The sequence below is a fragment of the Erpetoichthys calabaricus genome, chromosome 17, assembly GCF_900747795.2.
Source record: "Erpetoichthys calabaricus chromosome 17, fErpCal1.3, whole genome shotgun sequence".
Taxonomy (NCBI): domain Eukaryota; kingdom Metazoa; phylum Chordata; class Cladistia; order Polypteriformes; family Polypteridae; genus Erpetoichthys; species Erpetoichthys calabaricus.
Genome location: NC_041410.2, coordinates 22,054,395 through 22,076,824, shown reverse-complemented (window position 1 = coordinate 22,076,824; position 22,430 = coordinate 22,054,395). Strand labels below are relative to the sequence as shown.

General features: G+C 38.2%; 1 protein-coding gene across 3 annotated transcripts; it reads left to right on the top strand.

Moving 5' to 3' along the window:
• The first annotated feature begins 814 nt into the window (after positions 1-814).
• Positions 815-20,291, top strand: LOC114667257 (uncharacterized). Of its 3 annotated transcripts, XM_028822495.2 has the most exons (5): positions 818-1,186; positions 1,780-1,971; positions 8,479-8,745; positions 10,066-10,470; positions 18,673-20,291. In XM_028822495.2, the coding sequence occupies exons 3-5, from the start codon at positions 8,481-8,483 to the stop codon at positions 19,365-19,367; spliced, it is 1,365 nt and encodes a 454-aa protein (XP_028678328.1). In that variant the 5' UTR covers positions 818-1,186; positions 1,780-1,971; positions 8,479-8,480; the 3' UTR covers positions 19,368-20,291. The 3 variants fall into 3 exon arrangements, with proteins under 3 accessions (XP_051776427.1, XP_028678327.1, XP_028678328.1); XM_051920467.1 differs by lacking the exon at positions 1,780-1,971 and having other exon boundaries at positions 815-1,186; positions 18,676-20,291; XM_028822494.2 differs by lacking the exon at positions 1,780-1,971 and having other exon boundaries at positions 817-1,186.
• The last annotated feature ends 2,139 nt before the right edge of the window (positions 20,292-22,430 follow it).

Sequence of the window (22,430 nt, the reverse complement as noted above, 5' to 3'; positions counted from 1 at the left end):
ATCTGATCGCCGGCATATATCGGACCGAGCCTGGAAGAGGCGGGGTTTGGTGCCGTCTTCAGGAGAACAGGTCGGAGCAGTGGCGAAGAAAGGACCAATTGTTAGCAACAGCACCCCCTCCGGCCGCGGTGTGGTACTGATAAATTTTGGGAGTTTTTCCAATACGATCCGATGATCCCTATGCACACGTATGTGACCGTGGGCTACGAAAATGGATGGATGTTTCACCTAACAGTTTGAAGCTACTTGGCCATTATAGTTCCAGGGCTATAGTGTTTTTATGCTTAAAATATATACTGTATAATATTTAATGTTGCATTGTTGTATGGATTACAAGTTATTTTGCTAGTAATTCAGTCTCCTCAAATTGATAAACTGACGTAACATTTTTTTTTGAAAATGTTATGAATGGATTCATTTACTTTTGGTCACTTTCATTCTGTACTTTTTAAGGTATTCTATTATAGCTGAATGATGATAATAACATTTAAAGCAAAAGCATACATTACATAAATGCTTACCATTTACTTACTGTGCATGTGGTTTTAGGTATTGCCTACTAAAGCTGAACTTCGCATGTGATCTACGCTGCCTTGGGTTGCTTACTTTATTTGACGAACAGGGCCATAGAACAGAAGCGAATTTCTGAAGGATCGTCAAAGAAAGTATTGAGTTTTATTGGCTTCTTAAGAAAGTTATGATTTTCACATCTTTTTTTTAGACGAAAGAATTTTTAAGGGACTTACTTCACTTGCAGTCAAACGGACTACCATTCTTCGACACGACTAGTGCTTGCCGAATGTTGCTTGGGTGGCTGCAACGAAAGTCTGAAGCTACAGCGCCTCCTCCAGGACCGAGTCCAGTGGTGCAGCTTTTCCCTGGCAGGCGCAATGGCAATCTGCGCCAGGTGTGCGGTGCTGGCAGAGTCGCCTGTGCATCATAAAAGTCGACAGCCAGAGGCCTGTTTTGGACAGAGTGTGTGACGCGAGCTAACCCCGCTGCACGCAGTGGCGCGTTTGGCTCGAGGCCCCGGAGCGCGCTGCAGTCCCACGCGCTAACAGCACCCTCCCCATCGCCACCTCGTGACGTCACAGCACAGCGTCGCATCTTTTCGTCTTGTTCAAACAGCTTCACGTCGCGAAACCTGCAAAGGGTGCTGGCTTATGTATGCTGTTCGGGTGGCCAGGTAAGTGTCTACCGTGACATACTGGGCTTTTATGATTAGGCCTGACGTGTGTCTGGATGTGACAAGTGTGTGACAGGCGCCCAGCGCCATTCACGTATCCTTCAGGAATGTTTAGAGGTACGACACTTCATAAAACAACGCAAGTGCTGTGTGTTTTATAGGCTGCGTAAATAGCAGGCATACACTATTTGTAATCTCTGACATTAAAAAATGCCTTCCTGTACAAAGGTATGAATATTAATCCGATTAAAAACTAGCACTTAAAAGAAATGATCGGCTTAGCACAAGGCTCGATAAGTGTCTTTTCCGTTAGTGTTGACCGGTGGTACTGTCCACATGCTTCCCAGGCGATAGGCGATGATGCCGTATCGGTAGGCAGGACTGGGCCCGACTGACGGATTTTTAGAAAACAAAAATAAAGTCCGACAAGACACTCTTGTACTTCCTGCTCATTTGACGTTGCTTATTCAAATGAGTGTTCAGTGCTTTCGATCCAACCATCACTTTGTCAGTTCTGAGTATTTAATTTTCAATTCAACCAATTATGTGGGTTCATACTAGCCATGTCACCCACTGACTATATGTCCATTTAGTTGCAGATTCCTGTATTTTATATAAATCAGAGGAAAACTTACACCATCGGTTGCGGAAGAACATTCACAGCCTTACTGATGAATTTGTAAACCAGACGTAACTTATCCTTGGTCAGGCGGCAAGTTGAACGTAATAAATAACAGAAGGATGCACTGATCACCCCTGAAAACATATTCAAACGAGACACAAGGGTGAGTACTTACGTATTTACCGAGGAAAATAAAATCTATCTACTTTCTGAAGATGATAAAGAGGACTTGAGCAAAATAAAGTTTAATGTTTTAAGACTAGAGAATAGCATTATAAGGTATCTCTGGTCTTGGAAATGAAAGAAAGTGCGACCTGCCGTTGTAGCTTGACACATTGCCTAGTTTTGCTCAAGGTTTATTGAATAGCCCCAAAGGCAGTGGTTTTAAAACATCAGATTCCTGGTTTAGCAGAATTTTGCTGTTGATTTTGTTCATTCCAAAGTCTTATTTTTCTTTATGTACAGGCATACTTTTTATCATTAAAATGAGTTACTTTTGATATCAGTCTTTAGAGTTATATTTTATGAATAGTGTATTACTTTTTCTTGGAGATTAAGTTAAGGTCAGACATCATGGATAACAGTGTATATTTTTATTCTCTTGTTTTCATTCCAGCTATTTCATTTAGGGATCCTACTCTGCTGGGTCCTTGAGCAAGACCCTTAACCAGAAATTGCTCCAGGGGCGCTGTACAATGGCTGACCCTGCACTCTGACCCCAAGGGGTATGCAAAAACTAACAAGTTCCTAATACAAGAAATTGTATAAGGCGAAATAAAAATAAATAAATAAATAACAACTTGTACTTGCATCTGCTCATAATTTGTCCAATGGTAAACCACATTTTTATAGGGGCTTTTATATTGAATAATATCACAAAATGATGTACAAGTACATATTTACAGTACAATTGTTTATAAACCATAATCAGATTATGAAATGAAGCTGGCTCAAGAATGGATTGATGATTTTAGAGTGTAGGTGTCTGAGGAGACGTAATGAGGCAGGGAACTCTTCTCAGTCACTTTTATCCTGAATCACATAGTGGACGGTTCAGAATTTTAAACTTGTCAACAATTAGGGATAATCGAAAATAAATTAAAAAAAGGCGGGTCATTTCATCAAGGTTCATGTAAATAGTGTACTGCATGATTTTTTTTTTTAATGTGAAATTTTGCCCATTGATTTGTATACTTGCTTGGTGGCCAAAAACTGTAGTTTTCGAGTTGTGTACTCCATGTTCTTGCAAAATATACAAATTGGAAGAAAATCTTAATGAGATACACTCAGTAGTCTAAACACTTTGTTTACATACCTTTTACTGAGTCTGCGTATTCATATGTTTTTTAAGGCTATTGACTGTTATATGTTATTACTTGTTTAAAACAGTGTCATGTATATACCGATAGCCAAAATTGTTTTTATGACCTATCAGTTCCTATATAAAACTAGGCTGAACACACCATTTGTGGGTGGGTGGATTAATATAATACAGAAGATGATGGTGTACATAAAGAAATCTGATTTTTTTTTTTTTTTTGCCCACCAGAGAGATGAGATCTCATAAATTGTGACAATTACATTTTTCTCAACTTTGGAGGAGTGGAAATCCACGAAGGAGTAGCCATTTTCACAATTTTAATTTGTTTGTTTTTTGTGTAACAAGATCTCTACATTATGAATAACAACTTTATATACCTTTTCTGTGCTGCTTGAAAAATCACAGAGTAAAAATTAATATCTTTGTCTTCAATATTTAAAGGACTTTACAGAAAAGAATGTGATTGATTTCAGAGCATATGGTCAGTGTAAAGAATCCTTGGTTTATGCTGAGAAAAAAAATATTTTTTTTGGATTATTTAAATGTCTTTATTAGTTCAGGAGATATCTAACATCTTACAAAGCTTTCTGAATCTTAAAAATGCTGAAGCCGCCATCTTCGCTCGTCAGGTTAGGGAACATGCACTGGCACAGCATGTTGCCGCACCCACCACACGATGAAACAGCTCAGGATCCTGGTTGATATCCTACCAGGCAGACTTGCAGTCCAGTCCCAACCTCTGGAAATGACCATCTATCTGCCGCAGCCATGTGTTATGTGGGCCTACCCTTGACCTAGTCCAGCTGCTTGGGTCCTCAACAATGAGGATCCTGTGAGCCGGATCACCCTTGGGGAATCACGCCACATGGCCGTAGTGCTGTAACTGATGCTCCCTCACAATGCAGGTAATGTGCCTCATTCAGGACTCCATGAGCAACCGCTCGTTTGACACAAAGTCAAACCAGCGGTACCCAAGGATTCTCCAAAGAGACACATTACCAAAGGAGTCCACTGTTTATCTCATTTCACTGGATAGTGTCCATGTCTCACAACCATATAGCAAAGTAGGAAGCACCAGGACTCTAAAGACTTGGACCTTCGTCCTTTTTGCATAGATATCAGGAGTGCCACACACCCCTTTCCAGCGACCTCATGATCCCTCCATGCTCTCCCAATCCATCTGCTGTCCTCATAGGAAGAGTCAACAGAGACAAGAATGCCACTGCAGAGGTAAGTAAACCTCTCAACAAGGTCGACACTCTCTCCAGAGACAGACACACTGCTGATGGCTGTGCCCAAGAGGTCATTAAAGGCCTGGATCTTGTTTTTATCAGGACACTCGCAAGCCCAGACACTGTCAGCTAGTGACACACCATCTATGGGAGCAAGGTAGGGGAAAAACAACTATACAAATGAAGGGGGAAAGTTTTAAATTGTTTGAAATCCATGTAGCATCAACATTTTTTAAACTTGTGAGAGAATATGATTTTTCAGAAAAAAAAAATCTTTCATTAAACTTTGTAAGCTGGAATTTCAAAGACCTTGGACATGAATTGAAAAGAAAGAGTTACAATGATGACGTACTGAATATTTTCTTCCCTTCTATGAGAACAGATATAGTGTGTAAGTCAATATTCAATATACTGTAAGAGAAGTGATGGCAACAGCAAACATTGTAATGGCTACAAACATTCAATTACAAAATACTCATTCCATATTTAGGTTAAACAATTGTATTCATTTTGGTGTTTGCAGTGTTAAAAGGAGGAAAACATGTGATATGAAACACTTAGCTAGAAGCTAATGAAAGTGAACTTCTCTGGTAAGCTACAAACTATGGTCATTTGAATATTCAAAGTGGTATTCAATTGTGAATTGCATTTTTTTTCATTATTGTCTGTGCAAAATGCAACATTGAGTGACATCTTTTCTTTGCACTTTATTTTCAGGAACAGCCTGTTTGTATTTTTGATTAAATGGCTTCTGTTGTCATGGGGGAAACGTGCAGCCTTTTTAATTTGAAATGTAAAAAGTCCCATTATGACTGCTTCATCCTCCCTTTTAGACATATGAAGTGGCTGGTATAATTCTCTCTCTTAATAGATGACAAAATCACCTAATGACTGACTTAAACCTCATGCAAAGGCAGATTTTGAATGTTGTGTCTAAACAAAATCTGATATAATCAAAGAGAAACAAGAAAACCAAGAAGCATGCATCTCCTATAAGGGGGGCCCTCTTTCTATTTATCACACACAGCTTGGCCTTAAGAATTTTGCATTGAAGAAACCCCATGTGAAAACCCTCATTACCTTCATCCTAAAGAGACAGCGTTCACAGACATCCTGTAAGAGTTTCATAGTTTCATTAACATAAAGTGTATGTGTTTTGAGCTGCAAAAATGCTCTACAAGATGTAATCAAGCAAGGAAACACACAAGTCCAAAAATATGTGAGGGTGCCAATCGTTTTCCCCTTTTAACAACAGTGCCAGCAACGCAAATCAAGCAAATGCCTAATGGCGCAAAAAAGAACAAAAAGGACAGTTGTTTGGATGTAGGGCCTCCAAATAAATGCCCAGGTAGCTCTGAAGAGCAGTCATTACTTAGGTGGGAGTTCTGTCTGGCTTTATGCTCTTCCCAAAATAAGACACCACCTTCTGGGAGTGTCTTGGTCTTCTAGTCCTTGAACTGGAAGGGGTGAAGTGAGTTGCCCTAATTGAGCATCTTCTTGGGGCTGTGGGTGTAAAAAGAAATGGTACAATTAATGACAGTGCGCCCTTGTGTCATGGGATGGTGGCAGTTACATCTGATAAGTTTGAAAGGTGACCCTTGGACGCACATGCGTGACATAGAACAAGGAAAAAAGGTTATTTTTTAAAAAAGAAATGATATGGTGTTATATAGTTACCACGTAATTATTCTTTTTCTAAAAACAGATTAATAGAACTTATCAGGATTTCAGAATCAAACAGTATGCAACACAAATCAAATTTTATACATACACTTATACACAAGGAACATTATGTAGAGAAAAGCTTAGTTAATAATAATAATTCTTTACATTTATATTACACCTTTCTTGCTTTCTCATTACATAGTGGTTGAGAAGCCACTTCAGCCATCACGTATGTGTAGCACACTCCTGGATAATGCAACAGCAGCCATTTTTGTGCCAGTATGATCACCACACATTAGGTATTAGGTGGTGAAGTAGTGTGACATATAGCTAGTCAGAGACGGGGTGATTAGGGGGCCAGAATGACCAGGCCATGGAGGTCAGTTTCAGCCAGGACATCGGGATACACCCTGCTCTTTATGAAGGAGACCCAGGGATCAGATCTTTTATGACCATAGAGAGTCAGGACCTCGATTTTAGGTCTCACCCGAATGATGGCACCATTTTTACAGCACAATGTCCCAGTCACTGCACTCCGGGCCTGAACATGCTTAGCTTCAGGTGGATGACCTGTTCAGAAGTGCATGTGGTGTGGCTGATCTATTGAACTCCAAGACTGTGCTTTGAAATAAGAATATAAAAAGACAGTAAAGAATAAATACACAGCTATGCATGTATTATTATGTACAAATACAGTAATAGTGTGCATTATATTAATATTGTGAAAATATATAATACATAAATAAATTATTCAATATAATCATATGAGAATTGACAATAAGGAATCACTCTAGGCACTGTCCTCATTTCAGATGTGTATCGACTATGGACAGAAACTCCTCCTCAGTCTCTCTGAACTGGTCTTCAGGCAGCGGTATCATTTTCCTGAGTGCAGCACAGAGAACAGGCAATTATTGGGATGACTGGTATCTCTCGTAATTTTCTTTGCCCTGGTCCAGCACTGCTTGGTGTAGATTTTTCAGAGGTTTGGGAGTGAACACCCCATACTGCGTTCAGCTGACCACACAACTCTCCCCAGAGACTTGTGTTCTTGCTGCAAGCAGTTTTCCAAACCAGGCAGTATAATACTTCCTGTTAGGGTGCCTTCAATGGTGGATACATAGAAATATTTAGTATCTGTGAGGGCAGCCTAAAATTTCTGAGGTGGTAAAGTTGTTGTTGTGCCTTCTACACCAAGATGTCAATGTGTTTCGACCAGGTCAGGCCCTCTGTGATGTGAGTACAGAGAAACTTTCCACCCTCTCCACCTGAGTGTTGTTAAAACTGAGAAGGTGGCAATGCCTCGGTTTGTTTCACCCAGACTCAACAATCAATTCATTTGTCTTGCTGATATTCAGGTGTGACAGACTCTCCACTTCATCCAGATAAACCTGGTTATTGTTGTTGGACATCAGACCAACCTCTGATGTATCATCAGCAAACTTGACAGTGATGTTAGTCATGTGCAGCCAAACGTACATGATGTATGGTCTCCTTCCTGATTTTTTTTTTTTTCCTGATATTACAAATCGGGAAGGGGAAATTCATTTTCACAGCACTTTATAAAAGTTTTTAATGTTGTTCAGATGTCATGGACATCATACATGTAGGCCTTAGAATTTTTTCATATATATATATACTGTATATATATATATATATATATATATAAACACAGCATAATTTCTTGGCTCATATGAGAGCCCCAACACGTTATTGCTCATTTTACAAGGTACCACCCATATATTCCAGTGTGTCCTGCCAGTATCCTCAGGCTTTCGGTGCAGACTGTTAATAATTGAAATCCATATACACAATGAAAAAATAATAATAAACAGATGAATTGATTGAAGGAATTTCCTTAGTAAGTTTAACAGAATTACACATTTTACCCACTAGGATTTGATTTCATCCTTACAAAACATAGTAAAATCAAAATTATTACTGCACCTTGACTCATGTATTGTTATGATGTATTTTTGTCGTGACAATGCTCATGCCAAAGACAATGTTTTTTATACAAAAGATAAAATGATTTCAGCCTCATTTCCTTATTTTTATTTTTCAAATTAAATATAGCTTTGGTGTGTTTCACTGTCTATTCTGAAAGTAAACAATTTCAAAATAAACAGTTCCCTGGAGGTCTTCAGCATTTAATGAAACAGTTTGTTCACACATTTCTATTGATTAATTCTACTTCATTAGATATATCTAGATTTCTGTTAACTCTTCATGAGAATCTACAGTAAATGTGTGGCTCACACTTGATTACAATCGACTTTTCTATATATTTCAAGCTATATTGTAGATGCAACTAATATGGTTGCAAGAGCAATATTTAAATAGCTACTTACAACACTTCTCATTTTTGATTATTCAAACTACTTTTTTACTGTTTGGAAAGCAACAAAGGTATGGTAAATTCCATTGTAATCGCTTTCTTGGTTTCTTACAGCCATGTCTAATTATAATCTAGAGGGACATCTTCATGAGAGGTCATCTCCTGTACATATCAAAGTGGAATCTCCAGGCATGGATCAGGATGCTTTTGGAGACAGCAGTCATGGAACAGTTGGAGCCTTTGTCAAAGGAGAAGACACTGAGGTTGGGAGTACCATTGGGAGAGGTGCATTGCCATTCAATGTTGTGGTAGTTCACCCCAGTGTGGTGGAGCCTGGTTACATTCTTGAAACTCGTGCAGCACCATCACATTTGGAGCAAAGTAAGGAAAAACCGTGTATTATATTTCTAAGAAGAGCAGATGGGTAAAAGAATTAACAGCAGATAAAATGAGTGGACTGCTGATATTGCATGACTGCAATTTCAAAAGCTTTCATTTATTTAAGTTTATAAGTTAATGTATCCTTGTGTATTTTAAGTAGTATTTCTCAAAGTATATTTTTTCTGAAAGGAGCAGGTAATGTTAATATTAGGGAATTGTGAAGAGAATAGTTGTTTGGAGTTGGTGAATCATCCTTAGCTTTTCATCCTTTGCAATACAATAAAAATAATTTCCCATTATTATTTTTGCCTAGCAAGTTTGGAATAAATATTCCAAATAGTTAAACAGTAAAGTAGCCACTGCTTTTAAAAGTGTGACTGGTTATTTTTTATGTAAGAGCTGCAGTAATTTCATCCATCCATCCATTTTCCAACCCACTGAATCCGAACACAGGGTCACAGGGGTCTGCTGGAGCCAATCCCAGCCAACACAGGGCACAAGGCAGGGAACCAATCCCGGGCAGGGTGCCAACCCACCGCAGGACACACACAAACACACCCACACACCAAGCACATACTAGGGCCAATTTAGAATCGCCAATCCACCTAACCTGCATGTCTTTGGACTGTGGGAGGAAACCGGAGTGCCCGGAGGAAACCCACGCAGACACGGGGAGAACATGCAAACTCCACGCAGGGTGGACCCGGGAAGCGAACCCAGGTCTCCTAACTGCGAGGCAGCAGCGCTACCACTGCGCCACCGTGCCGCCCTGCAGTAATTTTCACAAGTAAAATTTACCCTGTGATTATATTTATGGACATATAAGAAAAGACCAAAACAGTATTTTTGGTTTGTGTTGAATTAACATTGCATATGATCTGGGCTTCCGGGACCTTTTTTCTGACCTGTGATAAACTGCAATTAGTGTATGAGAAGTTGAAAAATTTTGCACAGATTTCCACTCTTCCAGTCTGTATTCTAAAGTCAGTGTTGCCAGCCATGTCAGCGTTTGTCAAATACCTTCAAAGAAAAAGGCTTATTTTTACATTTTTTGCAACTTATAAGCACAACTAAGGAATAATGGCAAATATTTGTCATGATGTGTAGGTGTACCTGCTGTTTTTCTCTGAAGCCAGACAGAAACAGAAAAGCTAGTTTATTTTTTACAAAACTGTGCCACTGTATTTGCCAATAACACTGTATTTGTATTGGGGAAATGTCGTTTAAAATGTTGACTTTGTAGGAGACTATTGCTTTATGTATTTTTTTTTTATTTTATAATATCTAGCAACAATAATGCACACACTCTGGTATTTTCAGATCATATTGGTAATGATGGCTCAGGAAAGAGGAAATCTCGTTTCAGTGGAGCAGAGTTGGAGGTCCTGGTGAGCGAAGTGACACGCTTTGAAGCAGAGCTGTTTAGTCAGAACGGTCGGCTGCGACGTCGAGAACGTGAAAGGATCTGGGCAGGCATCCAGGAAAAAGTCAATGCTGTCTCCCGTGTCCGCAGAACTTTGCGTGAAGTCAAGAAACGTTGGGATGACCTCAAAAGGCGTAGTGGGGGTCGACTGGACTTGCGTCAGAGAAGATGTTGTCCTTCAGGAAGAATGAGCTCACAGCTTGGGAGGACAGGGCAGACAAGGTCCCGACTCGATGCCTTTCACTGTACTGCAGACTTGGAAATGACAGCTTCCTCAAGGCTTAGAAGCTCTGCTGACACAGGTAAACATGTAAATCAGAGATAGCTGCTAGTATTGCTGCTTTTCAAACATTTTGACATTCAGTGGTGTCTAAAATGTCATTGATAAACACAAACTATATTTTCTGATGATTGACAAGATAAATTAAGAGAGATGCACTGTCCATTGGAATGGATTTGATGTAGAGGCGTGTGTTTTCCAATGCTTGTTCATGAGTTCAAAATTCTTTCTTTCAGGTGTGTGATTTGTCTATGTCTAAAAAATAAAATATTGTGTATTAGTAGTAGGAAGGAGGCTGTAAGCAGAGGAGAAGGTAATTGAAGTACCAGGAGCTGTTTGGCTGCTAAAGCAAGCAGTGTTCTAGGACTCAGGAAAGATTTCAACCTGGCCAAATAATAAATGGTAGGTTTATAAAACTTAATCTACTAAACTTAAACTTGTACGTATTTTTTAGTAATTAAATGTTTTAAAATCTGAAGCACAGCTTTAATAAAAGAAGTAAAACAAGATAGTGTACCTACTGTACACTGTTAAAAACACAAATTTCTTTACATTTAAATTCTCTTAAGCTGAGAATTAAAGGTTTCAAACACAAAGTCAAAAGAAATACAAATCCTTTAGACAATACTGCAGAAATATTGGAAAACTGGTGGACAGTGTAGCAAGAAAACTATAATGGTAAAGTGTTTATAATGCGTCATCTGTTGGAATGGCAAATACAGTGATCCCCCCCGTATTGCGGTTCAGCTATCGCACCCCCGCTATATCTCGGAAAAATTCAATAAGTGCATCCTACTTGTAGTGTACTTTGCAGCCAATTCATAACAAAGCATGCAGTTTTCAGCAGTCATTATGGTAGACAAAGAGTTTCATGTTACAGTACCCAGATGATTTCTTACAAGGCCCGTTATTGGCTGAAAGAGGAGACTCAACCAATCTGAGCGGGATTTTCATTCTCTTGGGCTCTGATTGGCTGCTCCTAACGTGGTGTAATCTCGCAAGAACAGCGAGCGTGGTTCCGATTGTTGTGAGCAAACTTTTTGTGAACTTTTCGTTTTGTTTTAAGCCCTATGATGGCTCCCAAGCATCTAAGAAGGGAAGGAAAGCGTTATGCGGATGTGGCTCTCCATTACAACTTGAATGAATCGACAGTATGCTACATTATTATTATTGTATTTTTATTATTATTATGTTACTCATATCTTTAGCCCGGTATCCACATATCATATGTACAGTATTTACAAAGTGTGTTTTAATTTTAAGTTTACATGTGTTTAAAGCGTGTGGGAGGGGGATTTTAAGGCTTAAACTATAAAAAAATGTTTATTTATATGGTCTTTCTATATCGCGGATTTTCATCTATCACTGATGGGTCTGGAACGTAACTTCCTCAATAGGCGGGGGATCACTGTACAGTGCATTTTATTATTACAAGCTTTACAAAATACATTACTATGGATGGATGAACACAAAGATACACAGACACATATCATTTTATTAAGGTGGATATATTAGGAATTACCTAGGGCTTACTTAATTTCTATGATCTCCTTGCTACTATTAGATAGATAGACAAAACTTCATTTATACCTCGGGGGAACATTTGGCTTTTTACAGAAGCTCTTTCAATAAATAAATAGATAAATAAATATTTATACACACTACTTTCTCTAACCTTTTTTAATTTTTGGACATTGATAATCTGGGAACTGCATATATTCAGTTTTGTTACATCATCATTTTCCTTATTATTTTAACTCTGCTTCTCATGATGAGGGTCATGGTAGCAACCCTGAGCTAACTTCAGCAATGTCTTCCTACACCTTCTGCGGAATTCCCAAACACTGCCAGGCCAACTGAGAGATACAATGCATTTAGTGTACCCTAGGTCCTGCCTGGCTCTTCTCTCAGTAGTCCGTCCCTTGCACAACTCCCATAAGAGGTGCCAAGATGGTATTTATTCTAACTTCATGCCCAAACCACATCAACAGCCTTCCCTCAGTCTTGGGAAGCAGTGGTTCTGCTCCAAGGTCACTCTGTATTTGTCATCATGGAGATTGAGCCCAGCAGCATTTTGGCTCTCAAGGTCATTGAACTTCTTCGCTTAGGGAAACTACTCCATCCTTCAGGCCCCACCCCCAATATTTAAAGAGAACAAACCATTCTGAGTCTCTGCACAACTATATCACACTCAGTTGTGGACCTTTTCTAAAACAAACAGAAAAGCAGAGTTGTGTTCCTTAGGTTTCCTTACTGGATATTCACCACTGCTACTTGAGGTGAATAAGACACAAAGACACTAAGTTGAGTTAATTCAATTATATACTCTTGCTCTGCAAATACTGGGACTGAATGGCACACATCAGTGCTTCTAGTACCTAGTACTCTTGAATCACCTTCCACAAAACACTGTTGGATATACAGTCATAATCTTTATTTATTTTCAGAAGGTACCTGTACACATGACTAGTAAATTCCCATGACACTTCAGAAATATAGAGTTAGTCCACTGTTTCACAAATTTAACAGAACCTGCATTGTTTTTCTTAGATCTAGGTTCAGCTATGGGATGGAGTCTCTGTTCCAATAACCTGGCATAGGCTTTCCCAAAGAGGAATATGACGCCTTAATAACTTGAAAGCATACTTGTGTCTCCCTTTCTAACAATAGGGAGCAGCATTCCAGTCTTCCAGCCCTGTAGCACTGTCCCCACCTTTCATACAACACTGAAGAGATGTGTTAGCCAAAACACCCCCACAATATCCAGTGCATTCAACATTTCTAGTCTCATCCACCACTTCAGTCTTGCCAATTCAGATATCATATCGGCAAACTCTTCAAGGCAATTTGAAAATCTTACTCCATGGCTCACCCAAAAACTAGCTTGTACTTTAACCAGTCCCATAGCTGCCGTCCTTTTAGACTGCCAGTTCCTCAGATTTAAACCTTCATCTTTTACTGATCTTGCACAAAAGTCCTATTTTCAATTTAATGACTTATCTTAGCACTGGCATTGTATCTTGGGATTGCTTCCATTTCACTACTGAGTTTTGGAACATTAGCCATTTAATCTCTCTGCCCTTGATCTCGCTGGATTGAAGTCAGATTTGAAGAACAGAGGCATCTTTTAGTCATTTCCAGCAAAACTGTTGTACCCATTTGGCTCTCCGTCAGTCCTGCAGCTGCTACATCCATCTGAACCAACTCATCACTCAAAGGTTGACTCCCACAGGGTTAAGGTTGAGTGTTGGGTATAATGCCAGTTGGCCGGCAAGTAGGAGTATTAGTGCATGAACTTCATAATCTCGATGAGCTATTTTTTAGTAAATATATTTGCTTCCAGGTGATCATAATGTGTGAGACATAGTGGCTTCCTAATTTCAGGCACAGCCAATGCCTTTATGGAGTTAGTATGATCTTCCTGTGTGTTCTCCAACTTTGGCTTCCTCCTGGTATTCTGGTTTACTCCCTGATCTTAAAACATGCATGTTAGACTGATCCACAACTTAAAAATGCAATCTGCCATGAATTAAAATTCTATTTAGAGTTGTGTTGCCTTTTGCGTGAAGCTAACATGATACACTCTGGGTTCTCCCAAAGCACCAATGAAATAAATTGGTCTAGAAAATTGCTGGATGGATTGGGTCATCATAATTTGACAGTGTAAAATAAGATAGATAGATAGATAGATACTTTATTAATCCCAAGGGGAAATTCACTTACTCTAGCAGCACCTTACTGATACAAAAAAACAATATTAAATTAAAGATTGATAATAATGCAGGTAAAAACAGACAATAACTTTATATAATGTTAACGTTTACACCTATTCCCCCACCCACCCCCCCGCCCGGGTGGAATTGAAGAGTCGCATAGTTTGGGGGAGGAACGATCTCCTCAGTCTGTCAGTGGAGCAGGACAGTGACAGCAGTCTGTCGCTGAAGCTGCTCCTCTGTCTAGAGATGACACTGTTTAGTGGATGCAGTGGATTTTCCATAATTGATAGGAGCCTGCTGAGCGCACATCGCTCTGCCACAGATGTCAAACTGTCCAGCTCCATGCCAACAATAGAGCCTGCCTTCCTCACCAGTTTGTCCAGGCGTGAGGCGTCTTTCTTCTTAATGCTGCCTCCCCAGCACACCACCGCGTAGGTAAGGGATTTCTTCATAATTCTTCATAATTCTTAACCAGACAGATAATTATGTAGTAGTATTCATTGAAGATTTCAAGATGAATGTTATTGTTATGTGTTCTTCACTACAAAAGAATGATGTAATTAAAAAGTAAATAATAATGAAGTTAACAGTACAATGTCTTTGCAAATAAACATTTATATGTGACTAAGGATTTGTGTGTGTCTGGGCCCTGCACTGAACTGAATCCCTGTCCTGAGTTGGTTCCTTGTCTTGCATTGATGTTGCTGCTGAGATAGATTCTGACTTTCAGTGACCCCGATTTTTATGTCATTACAATTAAAGACTTGTGCTTTTTTTCTTGAAAACTGAAAATGGAAAATATGGGTATATTTTAAGATTCATTTTTGAAAAGTTCAACTGTTAACCATGTTGTCAACTAAGCTCATCACATCTAATATACTTCCAGAAAAAAAAAAGTTGCAGTGAAGCTGGATATTTACAGAGTGTTAATAGATATGACTTCAGTGCAAATCAAGATTCTGATCAAATGCATATAGCAGTAATAAGATTTTATCTAGTTGGTCTCGGTTGGTAGTTTTGAAAGAATGCAGGAAACAACCCTGGCTGAGGTACTAGTGCACAGCAGGCCACATTTGTAAATTTATTGTTTGTCCAACTTATTTATTGTTTGTCTTAACTTTATATAATTATATAATTTATTTATTGTCCAACTTGTTATTGATACTAAAACTAACCTGCATATCTTTTGATGTAAGAGGAAATTGTAGTATCTAGAGAAAACCCACATGAACCCAGGAAAAACATACAAACTCCACACTGATATCACACTAGGATTTGAACTTGACAGCTGTCATGCAGTTTCTCTTTAGGTCAGCTCCCTTTCGTTTATTCTGGATTTTTTTTTTCATGATACACCATATGCTTCTGAATCTTTTTGTGCATTTTTAATCTTTCATAAATCATCAGACTAGGAGATGTCAAAGTCTGTAGTTAATTTATATATAATTCCCACGGAATGTAAACTATAAATATTTTGATTTCACAGACCCTTTACAGTATAGTTGAGCAAACAAAATTAGAATACCTTTTTTCTTTAACTTTTGGGTACAGTAACACCAATTTGTATTGAGTTCAATAAAGGCAAGTCCTTAATATTGCTCACACGCAACACATTTGTGCTAATTGGCTATTTTCCTGGAGTATTATTAGGCTACTAATTGGCTTTGCCTTGAAAGAACAGTTTCAAACCAGTGTGCAAGCATCATGACATAAGTCATTGAACTGAAGGGATTCATGTCTGTATGAAAACATAAGAAGTCTGACAAATGAGGTGAGACCATTTGCTTCATCACACTTTTTTGGTTAGCTATGTTTTCCCAATATCTTGTCCGGATACTTTTAAAAGTTGTCAAAGATTTTTCTTCTACTATATGCCACAATAGTTTATTCAAGATTCCAGCAACTCTTTGTATAGATGTGTTTCCAGAATTCAGTCCTAAGTGTGATTTCCCTTAATTTCCACTGGTGTTCTTGAGTATGTAATTCGTTGTTTAATCAAACTGAATGAATTCTGCTGGATTAACTTTATCGAAGTGCCTTTGCAAGTACTGAACAACTGGTGTATTTTCATGGGGTGACTGGGCCTTACTAGATTTGCCATTTTTTGGCCTACTCTTCTGCACCCTAACTTAAATGCACTTTTTCAGAAACACACACAAACACTCACCCTATCAACTAAAACCACTGATTATGAGTGATGCCTGCACTGCCTATCACTCCTCAGCACTCCACATAGGGACTTAAGCAGACCAGAAATGTGCCCCATAGATGCAAAAGGCTGTTATTGCCATTTACCAACAAACAGTACATTACTCCTATTCAGAGCTGCTAAGTATTGAAGGCATCATTCATCATCCACTAAACCTGTGGGAATGTTGTGGAAATTTACTCACACTAGGTTCTTGTATTGTGTTTACTTTTATTACTTCCTTTACTCAAGATGGGCTGGAAATGTATACAAATTTAAAGCAAAGCAGTATTTATTAAAATAGAATAATAGCAGTAAAAAATAAATAATAACAACAAGTATAAATTTAATAAAGTATAATGAATACTGGCAAAGTCTGGATGTAAAGTCCTAAATGAACCCTTCTTTAAAAGTTAAAAAGCTTAAATAGTCATTTCTGTAATATGAAAGCTAAAGAACAGCACTAAAGGAAACATCTGTGTAAGGGAAAGAGAGGTGGGAACAGCATGTCTTCACTCCAAAGTCACAGTGACATATGGACAATGCCTCTAGGGCAGGGGTAGGCAACGTCGGTCCTGGTGAGCCGCAGTATGTGCAGGTTTTTGTTCCAACCCAGTTCCTTAACGAGAACTCAATTATTGCTGATGAAGCACATATTGCTTAAGTGACATTTTAATGCTTCATTTTAGTGGTCTCGCTTGTTAAGGTTCTCCAACCTTAATTGCTTATTTCAATCTTAAACTGCTGCATTCAGTGTTTTAATTGCTCCTTATTAGCAATAAGATGTAAAAGACAAAGCAGCCAGCAGTTCTCCAGCTAGCTTTTTTCCAATTACATTGATTTAATAAAACACTTAATAGAAAAATGTGACAGACTGAAAATGATCTGTTTTAGGCTTCATATCATTTGGATGATATCTTTGGAAAGGAAAAAAATCTACGATATAAGAGCCTTACATTGCACAGACTAACAAGCCATAAAATTAAATAAGGTCTGAGATTGGCAATGATTGCTTTCTAATTAAGCAATTGGGTTGGAATGAAAACCTGTAGCCACTGCAGCTCACCAGGACCGACGTTGCCTACCCCTGCTTTAGGGTCCTCATGTATGGAGTCTGTCTCTCTCTCCCTCAAGGAGAGTTACAAACTGAGATAAAATAACAAAAGAAAATATGTACTGACTTAGACATAAATACACTGAATTATGAACAAAATTATAAAGTAGAGTCCCTCAGTTGTTGCTATATATATGCGAAACATCTGTGAGTAAAATTTTATCTTCAAGTTCATATGCAGTTCAAGGCCTCACTTCTTAACATCCTGTAGAAGAGGCAAATTGCAGCTAGCATTAAAAAATAGTGCCTGCAGTCCCAAAATTATGTTGTTATACTATATAACACCTGCTTAAGGCCACAAGCAGCATTCCCTACTCAGTACTAAACAGGTTTAATTCCCTTAGTCTGTCAGAGTAGGACATTCCCTTTAATGTTTGAATGCACTTGATTGTCCTCTGCACAGCTCGTAGTGCTGCAAAATTATTTTTTATAGAATGGTGCGCAGAACTGCACACAGTACTCTAGATGCAGTCTTATTAGCAAACTGTGCAATCTAAGCATAAAACAAACTTCATGACATTACTAATACTATTCTAGATAAAGTTATCTACAGGTGTAATCATTTAATTCATTTGGAAAATGTTGCCTTATTTCAGTTGTAGTGTATGTTAAGTGTGCTAATCTGATATGCAACATCTACTAAGTTCCAGTGGATTCTATGTTGCAGTAAAATGTTCATTGAATCAACAATAAATACAGGTATAATGATAAAAAGTAAAAATTACACACTTAACTCTTTTTGTTTTACCAACAATTGCTGCTTTTATATTTCCAGTACTTAGAAACAAAGTAAACAAGTTTGTGCTGGATGTGGGTTATATGCCACCTAGGATTCTTTCTTAAATGTATGTAGTATTTGGGTGTTATACCCTGTTAGCCATTATGGATGTAATGAGAAGTCAAGCAAAATGACACCTTTTATTGCCTAACTAAAAAGATTACAATATGTAAGCTTTTGAGGCAACTCAGGCCTCTTCTTCAGGTGAGATCAATCTTTTTAGTTAGCCAGTAAAAGGTGTCATTTTGCTTGACTTTTAATTACTTCTTAAATGTATGCAATATTTTGGCTTTATTGCGCCTTGGGCCTGTGCCATGTTTTGAACATGCAGTAACAATGCAAATGGTTAAGCTATATTTTATCTCCAGTAAGTAAGAAGTAGTCTATTAGCTGATGGATTTTTAATTGAAATATCTTACTTTTTTCAGTAGATGTGTTAGATGAGGATGGAAATGCTGAAGTCAAGCCAGGACCTTCTTCAATTCTTATGGATCATTGGGTGTCCCCAAACTCTTCTTATCTTCCTAATATGCTTGTCTCTTTTCCTGAAGCAAGGTCACCGTTACCAAATGGAACAACTACACCCAGTAGTCCCGAACATCACTCCCTTCAGTTTGTGGAAGCAGGTATGCCTGGATTTGATCCCAAAGTACTTCTCAATAAAGATAATATAATGAGTTCATCTTCAGATTTCAGTGAGATGTCCCAGACCCTTCAGGATGCTTTAAGTCATGTGGCTAGTGCAGCTTCTAATCTAGGGGATCGAGTGGAGGTGGCATTGACCAGTTTCAAGCAGAGCTTCAGTTGCATTTCTGAGAGACTAATTGCTTCACATGAGGCAATGGTGCAGAGTCTTAAGCAGAACAACTTTTTGCTTCACAAATTACTGGAGATGTTAGAGAGACAGACTGCCACAACTAGCTGCCAAGCTACCAGCCTTCCACCTGATGCCCTTCATGCTACTTCTCAACAGAATTCTTTGCATGAGACAATGTACACTGTCCAGTCTAGTTGCACAAATTTAGAATCCTGTACTCAATTGCCAAAAGATGAACGGGTTCAAAAGAAGAGAGTGGTAAGAACTCCAAAGAAAGGAAGACGGAAAAGGAGATGCCTTGTCTAAAATGAAGAAACTATTCCTTGCCGATGAATGAACTGTCATATGGCTCACTGACAAAAGTTTTGTTTGATATTTAGTCTAATGGGAGTTAATTACACTATTTAAAATATGTAAAATAATTTTTATCAAAAAATTGTAAAGTCCTATATCATGTAATCAGGCCATTTTTTAGCATGGAGCCTGGCTGTTTTTCTGGGTCTTTTACTGATGGGCAGTTTATTATAGATATCATGACATGTATGCCTATAGCCCCTTTCACACTATGGAGTTCAAACATGGCTTCTATTAACTTAGGTACTAATCTGATTAGGTTCATCTTTTCACACAACATTTTATTAATTGTTTTTAACTGAAGCTGACTTGTTTTACTACTGCTACTCAAGTAATAAGAACATATCATGTTGTTATGTATGAGATGAGAAAACTTGTGCATTATATGCTAAATAAACAAATGCGTATACATGTTTAAAATGACCTGTGACCAATGTGTCATCACAGCATTTTAAACATTAGTTTGTCTTGTGTGCTGCTGGAAGCTGTTGTCTCATACACAAAATTCCACAATCAACCAGAGCAAATGTGTAGGTTTATTTGCTCAATGTGGGTCCATTTGTAATGCACTCTTCATATGTAGCTACGCTACATTTTGCATTGTCACCTCTAGTGGTGTGCTTCAAACATCTTCATTCCTCGGGAGTCACTTTAATATTAAACAAGGTTAGGACCTGGGTTGAAAAATGAAAGTTAATCACCTGAATTTAGAATGCTATTGTGAGACCGACTTAAAAGAAAATGATTTTCTAGATTTTGGATATATTCCAGAAATAACAATATTGAACATTCTAAATTATTCTAAGTGGAGATGCCTCACAACAATGAAGCAGAAGTTACACTTAATGTAGCACATTAAAAACCTGATACAGTATATTTTTATAAGCGTTTTTGTCTTTTTTTTTCCTCTGTGTATGTGTGTTTGTGTGTGCGCGCATGTTTCCTCTCTCTGTTCCCATCAAACACTCTGGTTTCTTCATATATAATTGGCAGCTCTAAACAGGCTGTATGCCCTGGGATATGTAAGGATGACCTACGATGGACTAGCATACTGCTCAAGGTTGCCTGCTGCTTGTGCTCAACTGTCTTTGGAAACTGCAGCTTCCAGCAGCACAATAATGAAAACAATGAGGTCAAAAAATTGAAGGGAAGCGTTTTGTTTTTATTTGTTTGTATTATGTTACTAAAATGTCACAAGAAAATATTTTGAAGAATGTTTCTCAGTATTTTACCATGTCAGTATACTTTCATTTTTTTATAAATAGGTGATTGCACTTGCACTTTCTCTTTATAATAAGAAAAAAACAACAAATTTAATATATTGCACAGAAATGTCTCTACATTTTATAAAAATAGTTCACATATACAGTATAAACCTCTTTCATATAAGTTTTAGAGTTACAGTTAAACTAGTTCTATGAGGCTTTTTAGTTCTTATCAGCTTTAAATTACCCCAAATAGCCCATTTATATAAATTATTGAGATAGCATTCAGAAGATTTTATACAACAATACTTCCTCTTTAATAGCAGAAAAACCCCTCTTTCTTTAACTTTTTCACAAGTAGAACACAAAATACAGGATAACTTAAGAGAAAGAATGTAAATATAATTTAAATATACACTTATAATAGCTTACTATTATAAATTATATACAGTATAATGAAAAAGCCTTAGGTGGGTCTTTAATTCAAAAGCACATTCCCATGTGAACGCGTTTTCTTTGTGTGCACTTCTCTCATTTTCTGGAAGTATTTATTTAGCAATATTTTAGCAAAACGTATGCAAGTTTTTCCTCTTGTGAGCATACAACTGGATGACCTTACATGTGAATTACGTGACATGACAAACGGGAGATTTTTTTTTTTTTTGCAATTTGTATTAAACATGTTCAATTGATACATAACAGAATGTGAGAACATTTTTCTTTTAAGTAGTTGTTTATGTTCCAAGCCAGAAGTTCTTGTGTGTGTTTGGTGGGTTGTTATTATAATATACTGAATATGTTGTGACAGAGGGCGTTGTCGTCCTCTTGAACCCTCAGACTTGACTCCAGACACCAGATAAAAGTCCAATAATTCATTTTATTTGGACAATACAGTGCACAAAGCACCCTCCACTCCACAATACTCATAAATAATAAATCAATCACTACAATAATCACAATCCTCCACTCCCAGACGTGTTGCCACCCTTCCACCCAGCTCAGCTCTACGCTCTGGTCTCTCACAGTCCTTTATATAGTCCGTGACCCGGAAGTGTTTCTCTTTGTCCATGTGACTGAACACTTCTGGGTCAGATAAAAGCTCCTTTTCTTCAACCCGAAAGTGTGTCATTCGCTCTGTCGCCGTGACTAAGACGCACTTCCGGGTTATAGGTGAAACCAAAGTCTCTGGGCCTTCCTGCAGCGTCCCCTGGAGGTTCCCATGGTATCCAGCAGGGCTGTGATGGAAAACTCCACTGTCCATGATGTCCTGCTGGAACTCAGGGCACCTCTATGTTGCAGGCAGGGCTCCACCTGGGGGTATTGGCCGGGATAAAAGGCCAGCCATGTCCCACAATGTATATTTGTGTGTTTGTGTATATATATATATATATATATATATATATATATATATATATATATACACAAAATTATGTTAACACTTGTATGGCGGAAACAGTTTATTCATAAAACGTACTTCATATGTGCATGATGATTTACAGGAATGTCTCAACCTGTTCACCATCATGTTCAACACACAAAAACCAATAAGCAACAGTAACATTTAAAGCCCGAACACACATTTCGGGGGAATAGATGATACCACAGTCCGTATTCTGTCCTTCAGGTCATTGACATCACGAACCTTCCTGCTATACACGCGCTCCTTCACCATACCCCATAACCAGAAATCACAGGGTGTCAACTCAGGGGAGTGTGGAGACCATGGCAATGGTCCACCATGACCTATCCATTGACCTGGAAAGGTGTGGTCGAGATAAAAAAATTTAATTAATGTTGACATAATTTTGAC

Excerpts from the sequence above, each read along its gene's own strand:
- LOC114667257 (XM_028822494.2), top strand. Across the intron at positions 8,746-10,065 it reads ACCATCACATTTGGAGCAAA|ATCATATTGGTAATGATGGC; the intron begins GTAAGGAAAAAC and ends TGGTATTTTCAG. Across the intron at positions 10,471-18,672 it reads TAGAAGCTCTGCTGACACAG|TAGATGTGTTAGATGAGGAT; the intron begins GTAAACATGTAA and ends TACTTTTTTCAG.